The sequence below is a fragment of the Oncorhynchus kisutch genome, linkage group LG19 (assembly GCF_002021735.2).
Source record: "Oncorhynchus kisutch isolate 150728-3 linkage group LG19, Okis_V2, whole genome shotgun sequence".
Lineage (NCBI taxonomy): Eukaryota > Metazoa > Chordata > Actinopteri > Salmoniformes > Salmonidae > Oncorhynchus > Oncorhynchus kisutch.
In genome coordinates, this window is record NC_034192.2 from 35639995 (window position 1) to 35656183 (window position 16189).

The 16189-nt window shown below is 45.3% G+C and overlaps 1 protein-coding gene and 1 non-coding gene across 2 annotated transcripts; both read right to left on the reverse strand.

Moving 5' to 3' along the window:
* Positions 1–3003: 3003 nt before the first annotated feature.
* Positions 3004–15985, reverse strand: LOC109864771 (N-alpha-acetyltransferase 15, NatA auxiliary subunit). The gene is made up of 20 exons (XM_020452712.2): positions 15371–15985; positions 10879–10963; positions 10449–10553; positions 9907–10064; positions 9692–9826; positions 9268–9421; positions 9058–9177; positions 8784–8879; positions 8525–8631; positions 8339–8411; positions 8095–8264; positions 7813–7965; positions 7585–7713; positions 7128–7341; positions 6772–6965; positions 6437–6545; positions 6247–6345; positions 5012–5155; positions 4798–4895; positions 3004–4147 (listed from the first exon to the last, which is right to left on the reverse strand). Exons 1-20 carry the CDS (start codon positions 15422–15424, stop codon positions 3938–3940), a joined length of 2607 nt encoding a protein of 868 aa, XP_020308301.1. The 5' UTR covers positions 15425–15985; the 3' UTR covers positions 3004–3937.
* On the reverse strand, positions 6600–6735 carry LOC116355123 (small nucleolar RNA SNORA18). Its single transcript, XR_004204367.1, has one exon. It is a non-coding gene; the product is annotated as a small nucleolar RNA SNORA18 (small nucleolar RNA).
* Positions 15986–16189: the final 204 nt, after the last annotated feature.

The window sequence follows — 16189 nt, forward strand, 5'->3', positions numbered from 1 at the left end:
ACAAGGCTTAAAAATCCTTCTTTAACCTGTCTCCTCCCCTTCATCTACCCTGATTGAAGTGGAATTAACAAGTACCATGAATAAGGGATCATAGCTTTCACCTCGATGCAACTGGTCAGTCTATGTCATGGAAAGAGCAGGTGTTCCTAATGTTTTGTACACTCAGTGTACACTATATAAACAAAAGTATGTGGACACCACTTCAAATTAGTGGATTCGGCTATTTCAGTCACAGCCGTTGCTGAAAGGTGCATACAATCATGCACACAGTCATGCAATCTCCATAGACAAACAGTATAATGGCCTCACTAAAGAGCTCAGTGACTTTCAACATGGCACCGTCACAGGATGCTATCTTTCCAATAAGTCCCTTTGTCAAATTTCTGCCCTGGTCAACTGTAAGTGATGTTCTTGTGAAGTGGGAAAATCGTCTGTCCTCGGTTGCAACACTCACTACTGAGTTCCAAACTGCCTCTGGAGGCAACGTCAGCATAAGAACTGTTCGTCGGGAGCTTCATGAAATGGGTTTCCATGGCCGATCAGCCCCACACAAGCCTAAGATCACCATATGCAAAAGCCAAGCGTCGTCTAAGTGGTGTAAAGCTCACCGCCACTGGACTCTAGAGCAAGTGGAAAAGCATTCTCTGGAGTGATGAATCACGCTTCACCATCTGGCAGTCCGACGGACGAATCTGGGTTTGTCAGATGCCAGGAGAATGCTACCTGCCCAAATGCATAGTGACAACTGTCAAGTTTGGTGGAGGATGAATAATGGTCTGGGGCTGTTTTTCATGGTTCAGGCTAGGCCCTTTAGTTCCAGTGAAGGGACATCTTAACTCTACTGCATACAATGACATTCTAGACCATTCTGTGCTTCCAACTTTGTGGCAACAGTTTGGGGAAAACCCTTTCCTGTTTCCGTATGACAAAGCGAGGTCCACATAGAATTGGTTTCTCGAGATCATTGTGGAAGAACTTGACTGGCCTCCACAGAGCCCGACCTCAACCCCATCAAACACCTTTGGAATGAATTGAAACACCAACTGCGAGCCTGGCCTAATCGCCCGACCTCACTAATGCTCTTGAATGGAAGCAAGTCCACCCAGCAATGTTCCAACATCTAGTGGAATGTCTTCCCAGAAGAGTGGAGGCTGTTGTAACAGCAAAGGGGGGAACAACTCCATATTAATGCCCATGTTTTTGGAATGAGATGTTTGACGAGCAGGTGTCCACATACTTTTGTTCATGTAGTGTATTTTCCATGGAAACTAAGGGTTTGTATGGGACTACAAAATGTATCTATTCTGGCAATGTTAGAGCAGACAACTTTCAGATTTCAATCTTTCAACCAAAAGTGTTATAAAATGGAATGCACCAATTGTTTTAACATGGGTATTCTCTTTGGGTATATCGTGCTCCATCACTAAACTACTAGTTTACAAAAAGCTGTATGATTCTCTCCTAGGTGACCACAGTAAGTACGTCAACACGGACAAGTTATTCCAGACGTGTCATCGTAGAGGAGCCCTGGCTACTGGGGGAATGGCAGCCCTGCTGCTGCCTCAGGACAAGGACCCCTATTGAGCAGCCTTGGTAAACATCACCAGGCAAGGACCTGTTCTACACAGTCATTTCAGACTGAAGTTACTGGAGATCAAAGCTGGTGTTGATGGCTTCATGGTGTATGACCTAGGCTTGATAGAGCCCATGCAGAAAGTAAGTCCTTGATGTTGGACTCATTGAGCTGTTGTGCACAAGCTATACCTTTCAAGGAACTGTTGTCCTTCTCACTTGTCAGTCTCACACTATCTGTATCCCCACTCTTTCTCTCCCACTTCCTCCTCAGCCCTTCCAGCTGCATACTCAGGGTGACAACCAGATGCACCTGCTTAGAGATTACCTCCTGGTTACCCCCCTGCTCTGGATTCCAGTGGATAGTTACTCAATAACATTGTGCTACTCTATATTTGTACTACACAATGCTATACATTTCTCTGGAATACAATTCCACATCTCATGTACTGTACTGCTCAAAACATTATTCTAGGGTGGAGTAACCCTGACCGGCTTGAAGTATATTGCTGTAGGAAACCTGTTCATAGATGCTTGGCTCACAGGTGAGAATTCAAGGGTATGCATCATCCTGATGAACCATTGTACTTATTTGGAACGGATATGTGATTGAGTAATGTTGATGTAATGTTCCATGGCTCTCCCCTAGGCAGAGGTCACTTATATTACAGGGGACAGGTGGAGGATTCTGCCATTGCAGAGTCCATGGTCCATTTCATCAAAGATGTCTGTGTAGTATTTTGTGTCCAGGTGTGACAGTGGATCTGCCATCAAACACAGCTGGAGGATGATGGGAGGGTGGTGACCTGGGATCTGGTGACAAAGCTCATGGGGAAGCTGAGGGGTGTCACACACTGTCAGGTAGGAGGAGTAGGACAAGCGCTTGAAGTTTCCAAAATAACTTCGAACTCCTTTAACATTCCACCATCCTAGAAATGTATTCTGCCGTTCTCTTCCCCCTCAAAGGAGGAACAGTGGTTGTTGACGGCTACAGACATGGGGAAGAGAGGTTTCCCAGAGTTCCTCACCACCAACAACACCATCCTCACCTCACAAGCCAAAAGGCTGGAGGGTGGGGCAGTAGGGGACGTGTCCAGAATGAAACTTCAAAGACCCCGTCCAACCTAGTATGGTATTTACACCCATCATCTCCCCCATGACCTCCTGGGTCAGCTGTCACCAGACCCCAGGTCACCATCCTCCCATCATCCGCCAGCTGGGTTTGTAGGCAGTCATTGTAAATAAGAATTGTTCTTAACGGAATTGCCTAGCTAAACAAAGGTTCAATTAAAAAACACCCCTCATAGTTCGTACAGTCCATGCGTGTGTTCCTCTTGAAGATCAAACTATTTAGTCTTTCTTGGCATTTGGAATGCTGATCCTGAATCCTACAATAAAATACAAACTTCTGCAGGAAAAACAATCAGGAAATATATTTTTATTTAACTTTAGTTTTATTGAGAACTCCTTGGTGTTAGATTGGCGTGGTCTATGTGCAGAATTCAGTATGATTGAGAAGGCGCCGCCCCCCCCCCCCCCCCCCCCCCACAAAAAAAGGGGAAAAAAGGGGGGGATAACTTGGATTAAACCTTTTTTCAACATTTGATCAACAAACAGATCCCAAAACAAACATTTGTTTTATCATGGTGGTTTTATGGGACTTTCACATGGGTACAACTAGAAAGGAAAATACTGAACGGAAAATAAAATAAAACCCGATAAATCTGCACGTCAGTCATACAGCAGTCCAGGTGAGCTTTGAGTTCTGTCTCCCTGCATTCAGATCAGCTGTCCTGTCCCCTCCTGCAGGCCATGCCAGGAACTACCACTGCGCCCCCTTGTGGCCAAGCAGAGGACCGTTTGAGTGCATCGCTCCTACGCCTCCCCCAAATAAGTGATGTCTCCTCTTAAAAGTTCCACCTTTCTTTATTGGCACACGCCAGCCCACAAGTACAACCACAATCCTCCATCACCACCACTACAATTGATATCTTTCAACTTTTGCAAACTTTTTTATTCTTTGTCATTTTTAATATATAAATTACCTTTAAAAACGTGAGAAGCAGATGCACATACAGGAGAAATACAGGCGTGAAAACACAGGAGTAAAAACCTGACTTAACGGCAGCCACCCGAACCACTTTACACTCTTCTCATACTGTTTATTTTGTTTCAGTTAAAGAATAGAGTTGTCAACAGGGTTTTAAAAAAGTAAAATAGGCATTCGTTTTTTCCTCCTCTTCCCTCTGCGGCTCTCAGTCCAGGTCAGTGCACTGCAGGGGGCATTCACGAACAAACAACCTTTGCTGGGGTTTGTCAGACTGCCGACTGGCAGCGTGTGCTCCTCTACTCTCTCGCTCTCCTCTCACATGTCATTTGCCATGTCGTCGTGCTCGCCGGCTGACAGGTCTCCGTTGGCGTTGATGGTGGAGGCGTTGTCCTCGTAACCAGGGGGCATGAAGGCCAGGGTGTGGGGGTATAGCTTGTTACATGCGGCGCGGTACACCTCCGCTGCCTTCTGCTGCCCGTCGCCCAGATTCCCATCACGCAGCGCCTCCAGCACCTCTGTGCAGATCTGACAGGAAAGACAAGATAGGGTGTCTGCTTAGACTTGGGTCACACCACATTCACAATTGTTCCTTGCCTTTGTTTTTCCGAATACTGTTTCAGGCATAAATGTGGTAAAGAGGTCAATGGAACTCGACCAAAACAATGGAAAATGCAATGGAAACATTTGGGGTAAAGACCCCAAATCTCCATTGCTCCCCAGCAAAATTAGCCTATGTTGAGGTAAAAATCTGAGTAAAATGCTTTCACGGATGTCAATCGCAAGACATGTTCATGTCATCTTAACCAATCAACTGCATTACAGTTAAAAACAACAACTGACTACCGCCACTGATTTCTGTATGCTAGCTATTCAACCAGTTTATACGAACAGGAGCTAGCATTTAGCATTCACTTCTTGCAAACCTAAAAAGTGACAACTTATAAATGTTATGCAGCGAAAACAGACAAATCAGACTTCAGTAACCACATTGTGGGTCTGTCAGTCATGACAAATTTGACGAATATCTACTATGTTAGATCAGATTTGTTGAATGTGCACCAATCCGTTGTCCTATCCCCCCGGGTCTACGTTCCATTGACCTCTTTACCGCATCTATGGGACTACCATGCCAAAAGGTACTTGTTAAAATAAAAGCGCAGTGAGTAAGTGCTCACCGTGATGCTTCTCCCATTGAGGGACTCATCCAGCGCTGTAGCCAGCTCAGAGGCCATCTTGTCCGAGGACGGGTCCAGATAGAACATCATCTTAGCAGCTGCAGGAGGACAACATGGTGCTGATCAGTCACAAGTTCACACTGTGTGAGTGGTAATGGTACAGTCTCATGTGGGCTTGGTTGGGAGTGTTGGCTCAGGTAGTGTGCGTACGTACCAGCCACACGGTGTGGTATAGAGTTGGAGTGTTGGCTCAGGTAGTTCTTGTTGAAGCTCTGTGGGTTGCTCTCCCCAAACAGCCGCGATATCTCCTGCTTCAAAACAGTCCGCACAGCCTGTGGTAGGTCCTTACTGTCTGACACTGAGGAACACACCCATTACAGTGGTCACCAATCGGAGTCAAGATCACTTTCGCATTCAAAAAGTAAGCTTAGATCTACCGCTCAGACACATTTTTTAATATTCTTTAAAACTTAATTTTTTAAAACATTAACCTAATGGTTTTGTACAAACCTCGTTGTTAAAGTAGGCGTAATACATTATCACAGCATATTGTCTATATGCCCGGTCTATTGTTGTTCTCAGACCAGATTATATTTCAAAACAAGCTTTGATTAGAAAATAGATTAATTGAACCTTTATTTAACTAGGCAAGTCAGTTAAGAACACATTCTTATTTAGAATGACGGCCTACACCGGCCAAACCCGGACGACACCGGGCCAAATTGTGCGCCACCCTATGGGGACTCCCAATCACGGCCAGTTGTGATACAGCCTGGAATCGAACCAGGGTGTCTGTAGTGACGCTTGGTATAGCACTTGCGAGGCACAGCTGAGCATAAATTTAAATTAGATTTTTATTTTACTGTACTGATGGTAACTGCATCTGAGGATCATGGTGCTTTCAAGACAACATGGAACTTGGGGGGGGGAAAAAAACGAGGTCAAAACATTACGTCAATAGTCTTCAGGTCAGAGGTCTAGAAAGATGCCAGTTTCCGAGTTGTATAACCGTTCAAAACTATTTTTCCCAGTTGGACCTCATTCCCCCCCCCCTCTGTCAAGCCGTGTACGCATGCAGTCTGAGGCATACGTTCAATAAATCCAACGTATGCACCACCCAGAACGCACTGCAACTAGCTCTTCTAGCAACGCTGCAAGGCAAACGCAGCGTTCCATTGGAAATTAATGTACCTCTGGTGAAGGAGTAAAAAAAATTACAAGCGCGAGCCGTTATCATGGGCTTTTCTACAGAAATGTTTTGTGATCCACTAGGAATGCCTCGCAATCGACCGGTTGGTGACCATTGCATTACAGCATAGAATCAGAACGTGGTAGAGATCTTTGTAGCAGAACACAGACAACTATTCAACAAAAGGGTTCAGAGACAGAGAGAGTTGTGGGTAATGACAAGGCCCCTCAGCCTGGCCGTGTGACAGAAGACTACCGTACCTCCTTTGAAGAAGCGCACTAGACACTGGTGCAGCCACGGGTGGGAGGGCTCCATGGAGAACGCTCTCTTCACTGACTGCAACATCAGCAGGTACTTCTCTACGAGAGGGAAAGAGACTTTGTTTTCACTGACAAAAGGTACCGGGATTCTTTGTGTGTCAGAATGTCAATCCACGTCTTGTTCCTTTACCTTTCCTGAAGTAGATCTCAAAGGCCAGGAGGTGGGTCTCAATCTTGTTCTTCACCAGGTTTTTCAGGGGGGTTAAAAACTTCACTGCCTCCTCGAGTGGGTTCTCCACCTGCAGGGGGAAGAAAACAAACAAACACTCAGTCTCCTAATTGGTGTAATATCACCATGTTCTGCAGTGATATCCCACAAGGCTAATGGTAGTAGCCATGCGGGTAAAGCGTTAAACCACAGGTTTGTTCTTTGAGACATTTCCAACGACTAGGGCTCACTGGGAGGAGTCTGCCGGGATAGGCCTCAGTGATTCCTTCCATCTTCTACAGGCTCCACACACGCACCTTGGCTAGTTTGTCTGGTATGAGCTCCTCCTTGGGTCCTCCGATCTCCTCGTCATCGTCCTCTTTCTTCTTCTTCTGGTTCTTCAGCTGTTTCTCCTTCTCGGCGTTCTTCTTCTCCTCCTCTAGTTGGGCTTTCTTCTGGGCTCGTCTCTGCTTGTTCCTCAGCTTCTTCAGCTCTTTGTCATTCAGGTTCTCTGTGTGACACATGGGTTCACTCAGAGATCACAACTACACCAAACCCCCCAAAAATAAAACATTGTAGGAAACATCAAATTAGTGATAATCAAAACAAGTGGCGGTTTGGGGTATCGCAGACAGACTCCCTCTCGCACAGACTGGCGCTGACACACACGTACCGGCGTCAGCCTGGTGTTCCTTGTTGTCGTCGGTGAGGGGGTTGTCGTGCAGGCCGAGGTAGATCTGGATGGCGGTGCGGGCAGCTTTGTAGTAGAAGGGGTGCATGCGCAGCACGTCCTCCAGCTTGAGCAGGTCCACGTAGGATCGCAGCGTCATCTTCCTCATGCAGTACGTGTGGAAGTCAAACTGGTCGTCCGTGATCTCCACAAAATGCTGATGGGACACAGAACAGAGATGGTTTATGATGAAATCCAAACAGAGCAGACCTGCACTACCACTGAGCCATCTATACAGGTTTAACCCTCAGTGAATCTGCATGAGCATCTCTAAAAACAGGGACCACATTACTCTTTTTAATTTGAGCACATTTTAAGGGGGAGGAAATCTAACTTACTAATCACCTTCATCATAAAAAAATAATAAGTGCCTGCTTCCCACCCAAGTTAGAAAACGTACCCTCTCGATCTCATGGCACTTCTTGAGAGCGTCTCCAAACTTGTTCATGGACTTGTAGGCCAGAGCACATTCTGTCTGGTACCACATACACTGCATCTCATTGAGATTCTCTACCGCCGACGCACCCTCCTGAAACACAGACAGATAGATAGAGCCACACACAAAGGGTTTCAAGGCAACAAGCATTATGTGGAGTCTACACAGACAGCTTAACACACACTGACTGACCCGTGTGAACTTTGAGCACATCTCCTCAGCCTCTTTGACCAGGCCGGCCTTCAACATGTACTTGGCACATTTTGAGTTGATGAAGCGGTCAGCAGTGTCCAGAGCCTGGGCCTCGTCCATCCACCTGGCTGCTTCCTTTATGTTACCTGCATGCTAGAGACACAAAGATGGAGAGTAATAGTCAAAATCAACAGAGACACCTTAGCAGAGAAGAGCGCAATAATCACGTTGAGCCACACTAAAATGTTCACCATGATGGCAGCTCTAGAAAGTGCGTGTTACCTTGTATATCTTGGCCTTAATGAGGAACAGTTCTATGAGCGTGGGTGTGCTCTCAATGGCTGTGTTGATGTAGTCCAGGGCTAGCGTCTGCTGGCCCACGTGGTCAAAGTGCTGCGCCAGGAAATACTGGACCCACAGTAGTGTGGTGGGGGGCTCCTCCTTACCACCATCTACACAGACACAATGACATTCTAATACTACTCCGATTAGATTTCATAACACATGAAAATCTGATTGCACTCACCATTTTGATTGAACATTCGACAGCTTTTCAAACACGTCTCGTATCCAACCACTAATTCTTCAACGATTGACACCTACACGGATGGGAACAAGGATACGCAGGATTACCCAGACTTCTCAGCCCAGGGCAGGCATGTTATTTCAGTGACTTGCTTGGGCCAATGGAATGGCGGTGGTTCGCCCTCACCTTTTCCTTGTCGTGATACAGGGACTTCAGAGTGGTGAAGACAGGCGGACAGCCTTTACTGAAGTTGGTCCTCAGATAGCAGTCCAAGCATTCACGGAACTTCTCACCTGAAAAGAAAAGTGAATGGAGCTCATACACCCCATTCTCCAGCGTTCCACAAACCACACGTTTCAACATGCTTGTGTCTACCCACCGTCGTCTTGAAAGGTCCTCATTCCAGGGATAATTACACAGTAATGATAATGGCAGGCTTATGTACCTGTGAGGAAGGTGAGAGGCAGCCTCCGGGGAACCAGTCCTTTGGGATACTTCACCCATGCCTCCTCATAGAGCTTCTGCCTCTCCTCTATGCTAGCTGGGGACACACAACAAGCCAACAGTCAGAGCATGGCATTCGTACACCGATTCAATTCTGGTCACAAAATCTACCAAACACATTAGTCAATGTAGTGAGATGACTCATGCTAAAGAGGGGACTGGTGAGAGGGTCCAGTGGGAATGGGGTGGGTAGCAGTGGGGGGTTCAAAGGTTACCTGGTTTCAGTGCTTTCTCCAGACCCTGGTAGTAGGCCCAGTTCTCAGGGTTCCTCTCCTGGAGTTGTCGGTAGACTTCTGTGGCCTCCTCTGAGCGATCTAGCTGCAGCAGCAGCTCTCCTGCAGGGATACAGAATCATGTTAGACCTACACATCTCTTCCCCCCCAGATGCAAACACTCAACACACAGGCATTCTTTCACACACACACCTCTGGTCTCCTCCACAGCAAGCTTGTCACAGATCTGTTTCTCGTAGGTGATGAGGTGCTCCAGTGCTTCCTTGAACAGCCCCGCCTCCCTGAGCACCTGGTTCTGGTACAGTAGAAGCTCACTGTACTCATAGTCCACTTTGTCCGGCGATGTCTGAAACACAGCACCACCAATCATATTTACTGAAACAGGCAGAGTGACCAATCAGATTTGCTGATACAGGCAGGGGGACGAATGAGATTCACTAATACATAACTAACAAATAAATTACTGACAGACAAGTTAAAAATCAGGTGTACTGCTCCAGGCAGGGTGCCCAATCAGAATAATTGACAGACAGGTGATACAGGAACACCACAGAGTAATCAATGATACTTCTTAGACTCAAAAACAGAGGTCAGAGAGAGGTCAAGGCCAGCTCACCTGTTGTGTTTTGCGGAATTCTTCGACGATCTTGGCGGCCATCTCAAAGTCTTCCAGCAGGTGATAGGCCACGGCGTAGCCGATCCACGAGGCCCTCTGCGCTGGACGCAGCTGCAGGAGCTGATAGCGGGTCTCCTGCAGAGAGCGAGAGACAAAATTATACACAAAGCAAGAGGGAATAGTTCAGAGGAGACAGACTCTCTCCCGGTCCTCACCCTGTAGCCCTCCAGGTCTCTCATCTGGATTTGGAGCAGTGAAAGATCCCTGAGGATCTGCAGATTGTCTTTGTCCCACTTTAGAGCGTTGCGGTAGCACTTGATGGCCTCGTCGTACTTCTTATCCGACCGCTGCAGCAGACCGTACACATGCCAGCCTGGGAGAGGATGGGTTAAGGAGGCAAAACAGACATACCCTCGTAGAAAAAAAATCCTTGCAAAAGAAACAAAAAACATTTGAAACAGACTGAAAGGACACGGGAACAGAGAGAACGTAATACTTATGGTGACAAATCAAAACAGTGGACCCTGTATTAATGCAACCAGGCCTAGACTATTAGCCTCAACAGTAACAATCAGAGCCAATCTAGCTCTCTCCCATTCCCTGTCTGAATTACGTGGAGTAGACATGGCACAGTAAGGGCTTGTGGGATGGAGTAGAAAGTTTGGGCTTATTATGAGCCTTTGGTGAATGTCCTCACGCCTCTGAATAGGAACTTCATACAAAACCTCACCTCATTAGCCCTAGTATAGAAGGATACAGACATGGCTCTTCAGGTCATTGCGCAGGCCTCGTCTCACCAGCTCATACGCATCCTCCTTCTTCCCCAAACAGTTCAGGGTCAGGCCTTTCATCGCCAGTGTCTCTGAGGGACAGATGATTGAGAGAGGGATTAGTGTTAGTCACAGCCTAAACACTACACCAGAAGAGGATTTACCATCACCCATGTTCTAAACTGAGTATAGGATATGAAAAATGTCCATGGTCACCCAGTTTGGATATCAAACCTGGACCAGACGGTTGTTGAGTCATTAGCTAATACAGCCTGATAGCAGTACTGGTGGAGGCTTAAAATCAGCATGTTGTTTATACAACAGTATCTTCTAAATCAAAGAGGAATAGACAACCACGAGACACTTTCCAACTACTGAATGACAAGTGAGAGTAGCAGCTGTTGAAGCAGGCCTCACCTCCATGCTCTGTGAACTTTGGGTTGGAGAGGATCTGTTTGCAGAACTTGAGTCCATTTCTGTACTGCTTGTGCTCGTAGCATCTCTGCAACAGGGGAGAGGTGTTGTCATCAAGGTTTTTGTAAAGCTTGTTCTTAGAGTTCTGATCTGAGGAACCCCCCAAATATATGGTTACAAAAATGTACGCAAATATTCTAGAGGGGTTGACAGTATACCGTATTTTACGATATACCGATGTTTATGCACAGACCGATCTATAACGGCATTTGAATTTGGTTTGCTAAATGTGATACGCAGTGTGTAATGTCCATTTTTACACTTTACTCCACTACCAGTCAACTCTCTCTCCCCACAGACATGGTCCCACCCACTGTCACTGACTGAAGGAGCGCATTTGTTGTTGCTTGACCACGAGACACTTTAGTTCAGTCTGCATGGTCAATGCAGCACATGCAACAATGTTGATGACAACGATGTTTCCACTGATCTTAATATAAATCCACAAGCATTCTATAATTACTATATTAGTTTGTTTCTTACATCTGCAAACGGCTAGTTTGTATTTTCTTAGCAAGTTAAGCTAAATCGTGTTAGCCACTAAAGCTAATCGCTAGTTAGCTGGCTAGCGAACAAGCTTAATAAAAGTACTGAGTCAGAGCAAACGTAGCTAGCTAATACAGCCTGATAGCAGTACTGGTGGAGGCTTAAAATCAGCATGTTGTTTGTACAACAGTATCTTCTAAATCAAAGAGGAATAGACGAAGCATGAATATGTTATCTATATGAATAAAGATTTAATGTAGGTAAAGATCAGAGTCACCTAGGAAACACTGATCACTTTGGTTCCTTCCCTGTCACAATAACTCGTCCATGGCATTTTTCGTTCGTTGTCATGTCAAACACCATTGAAAGTACCCACTATTATTTATATACTAACTATAGAATTATAATAAACATTCTTTTGCCATGATTCCAAAAATTCACCCAAGTGTTTTGATCGAAATCGTAACATCTGATTAAGGCCTAGTATTTTTGCCCATATCGTGGCAGTGTGGAAATAATCTTACATGAGTGCAGGAAATGCAGAAATATATGGAAATGCAGGAAATTATTTTAGGTTGAAGTTGAATTGAACAGTATAAAACAATCAGAATGGAGAACGACCCATTGAAAAAATTTATAAATATATGTGTCGCCACCCTAGGTTCACACACTACTCTATATAGCGTTGTGCATGAACACTTGCAGGTAGATTGTCTGGTGATAATATCCAGCAAGCAAGCACAGTAGCACGTCACAACCCCAATACAGTAAGACGTCTCTTGATTGAGTCTGAAAAAAATCAGCTAGCCTTCTTTGTGGGAATGTATGGTCAGATGGGTGTTGATATGCAGTGATTAGAGAATCGGTCAGAGATTCCTATCTGCCTGGGTCAGCGGTGGCCTACCAACCCGGTAACCAGCCTGCCAGCTCCCCACACAAAGATAATGCCCAGGAACCCCCACTGGCATAGGGAGAGGGAAGTGGCTACGATAGAACTTGGGAGTGCTCAACACAGCAAATAAAACAAACGTTTTTATAATGTTAAACAGAAAGAGTGGGAACAGAATTCACATCTATGCAAAACATTACACTTGTGGTGAGTATTTAACAGGGAAACTAGTCCCGCCCACCATCACCTTAAGCGCTTCCAAAAACAGCAGTGGATATTCCCATATGCAGAGTAAAATTATGCAAGGATCTAGCCGACTAAACGCAACTATTTACAATGGAGTAGAGGCGACATGTGTGGGTGGACTAACACCGACTCAATTTTTGGCTGAAATAGCCAAATCCACGAATTTGAAGGGGTGTCCACATACTTGTGTGTATATATAGATCTACTGAAGATATTTATTCAGTGTGTGCTCGGTTAAAAAAAGACCACTGATGCAAATCTAACGTCTCTTTACCATATGATCTTTGCTAGACGATTTAACTCAACCTGCGATTTATGATGGAGTTGAGCGGTGACTAATGTGGGCAGACTCAAACGCAGAGTTCACATAAAATTGTGTTATGTTAAAAAATAAAGAAAAAAATTATACTGATTTCAGCACCCAAAGAATAGCCCGCAATTAAACAGAACAATGTAGTTTGTAATTGCGGGCTATTCTTGTGGTGCTGAAACCAGTTTTGACAAAAATGTGATTTTATGTGAAGTTCAAGATTGAGTTGAGCGGCCACTAGTGTGGGCGGACTCAATCATAAATCGCGGGTTGAGTTTAAACATCTAGCAAAGATCATATGGTAAAGACAAGTTTGCTTTGCAGCAGAGTGGTGTTATTTTGGTACAGAGCAAACCCTTGAAGAAATATAATCAGTCGGTCTATACACACACAGTAGTATGTGGACACCCCTCCATTTCAACCAAAGATTGAGCACACAGCCATGCAATCTCCACAGACAAAAAATGGCAGTAGAATGTCTTACTGAAAAGCTCAGTGACTTTCAACATGACACAGTCATAGGATGCCACTTTTCCAACCAGACAGTTAGTCAAATTTCTGCCCTGGTCAACTCTAAGTGCTGTTATTACGAAGTGAAAAAATCTACGAGCAACAACAGCTCAGCAGCGAACGGGACCGCTGAGTGCTTAAGCGTGTAAAAATTGTCTGTCCTCGGTTGCAACACTCACTACCAAGTTCCAAACTGCCTCTGGAAGCAACATCAGCACAAGAACAGTTCTTCGGGAGCGTCATGAAATGGGTTTCCATGGCCAAGCAGCCGCACACAAGTCTAAGATCACCATGCACAATGCCAAGTGTGCCTGGGGTGGTGTAAAGTTCGCCATCATTGGACTCTGGAGAAGTGGAAACGCATTCTCTAGAGTGAAGAATCACACTTCCTCATCTGGCAGTCTGACAGACGAATCTGGGTTTGGCGGATGCCAGGAGAACGCTACCTGCCCGAATGCATAGTGACAACTGTAAAGTTTGGTGGAGGAGGAATAATGGTTTGGGCTAGGCCCCTTAGTCCAGGGAAGGGAACTCTTAATACAATTAGATTATTTTACCCCTTTTCCCTCCCTAAATTTGGTGATATCCAATTGTGATCCAATAACAATCATCTCATCACGGCAACTCCCCAACTGGCTCGGGAGAGGCAAAGGTCGAGTCATGCGTCCCCCGAAACGTGACCCGCCAAACAGCGCTTCTTAACACCCGCATGCTTAACCCGGATGCCAGCTGCCCCAATGTGTCGGCGGAAATACTGTTCAACGGAGGTCAGCCTGCAGGGCAATAAGCCAAGCAAAGCCCCCCCCCAAACCCAACATCAGTGCCCGACCTCACCAATGCTCTTGAATGGAAGCCAGTCCCCGCAGCAATGTTCCAACATCTAGTGGAAAGCCTTCCCAGAAGAGTGGAGGCTGTTCTAACAGCAAAAGGGGGACCAACTCCATATTAATGCCCATGATTTTGGAATGAGATGTTCGACATGTAGGTGTCCACATATTTTTAGTAATGTAGTGTACTTTGCTGAAATAAATATAGAAGTCGTATGAAAAAATATGTTTGTAACCAACAGGTTGTAGTTCACACTGTAGGTGTGGGTTATTTTAATTTGCAGGCCCTAAGAGATGGCGAGCTAATTACACCACCTAACTGGATAATAACTACAACAATTGTTCAACACCATGCCCAGAAATAGGACAAACGTGTGAATGGTACTCAATATTCAGCAGAGAAAGTCGACTAAATGTGTGCAGTTCGTTGGCATCATAGGACGCAAACTGTATAATTAGTCCCCATCTGATCTGTGGTTCAGCAAAGCGTGAGTGACAGCTAGTTGGCCGGCTAGCTAGCAAGGTTTTGTTAGCTAGCTAACTCTAGTAGTTGTACAATCAGTGGCAAATGATTGCATTAGCTAACACACCCAAGTTTGCAGTAATATAGTTGGGGACATCATGCAAACACGTTGTGCATGTGAAATGTAACGCGTACATGGTTACAGATAATCGTGTTGCTAAAATGCTGAGTAATGCCGAAACACCTGTGCTTTTGGACGTAGAATGAGTTTGCAGATAGCTAGTTCGCGTAGCTAGCTAACTTATATAGCCGTAGCTAGCAAGCATTTGCCAACCGTGTTTTTGAGTCATACATTTATTTAAAACTATCACCCTACAACAAACTGGGACCACACATAAGCCAAAGTTACCTAGCTATATGCCATGTTGCATGTTACCTAACGTTACCAGTTGCAAACAAACTGCTAACTAGCAGGCTAATGACAACCCGGCAGGCCATTTCGAGTGCCTCGAAACATGTTAGTCCACGAGTTAGCTAAAGTTAACGTTCGTTGAGCAGGCGATGGAAGGAACAGCAGATGTCAGCTAACAAGACGACATGATTGCATGCTGTTTTATTACAAGCAACGCTACTCGAATCAAACCTTTAACGTTATAGTTACTTGAAATGGATTTAGCTAGCGACTGCTAGGCACTTAACGTTACCAATATTCTCTTGAAGAGAGCATTCTCCTTCGGCGGTAGAGTAATTGAGGGCATTCTGTAAACTGGCTACTCTTCTGTAGCTTCAAGCATGAATCGACGTTTCCTCTCTCTCCCCTCTCGGTCTTTTTGAGGCAAAGTTCCCGGAGTTGTCTTGCTCTATTTCGGGCTCTTCTTCCTCACGTGGTGACAGCCAAGGCCCCCTTTAGACCAAAATGGCCGAATATCTTCTCCCCCGGGTCAAGCTGTTCTCCGCGTCTGCGTGCGTGCGTGCTGTGCAAAATGATCGAAATGAAAAGTTGCAAATGTAACCAATCAATCAAAGACAGTTACAGAAGGGGGGACTTGTTATAAAGTGTAATGCATCGCTTCGGCAATAGACGTGATGTAAAATGGATTCTTTACTGATAAGGCTGCATTGAACTTTCAGCCCTTTTCTTAACTCCAGCCTTGAATTCTGGAAAGGTACCTTCATATATAGTCAGTCAATGAGAGGTATATTGCATTTAGCCAAAAGAAACCGACTCCTTAATTTATCTATCCTGAGTCGGAACCGTGCTATGCCGGGAACGGTGGTCAGCCAGAGCCCAGCGCGATATATGTCTGGGAAAACGTACCTCAATCCAGGGATGGAATACATAGTTGTACTCATAATCAAATAATTAAAGGTAAATCTAGAAGATCGAAATAGTGCTGTTTTTATTTGATTAAACTGACGATTTCGCTAGCATAGCCGCGGGAGGTAGGGGTGGTGAGGGTGCAGCAGCACCCCTGAAAAATCTAAATAGAAAAGATATATACTAAACAAAAGTAGTGCATTAG

Excerpts from the sequence above, each read along its gene's own strand:
- LOC109864771 (XM_020452712.2), bottom strand. The coding sequence starts at position 15,424 with ATGCCCTCAATTACTCTACCGCCGAAGGAGAATGCTCTCTTCAAGAGA. Across the intron at positions 9,178-9,267 it reads TGCTGTGGAGGAGACCAGAG|GAGAGCTGCTGCTGCAGCTA; the intron begins GTGTGTGTGTGA and ends GTATCCCTGCAG. Across the intron at positions 7,714-7,812 it reads TGTGCTCAAAGTTCACACGG|GAGGGTGCGTCGGCGGTAGA; the intron begins GTCAGTCAGTGT and ends TCTGTGTTTCAG.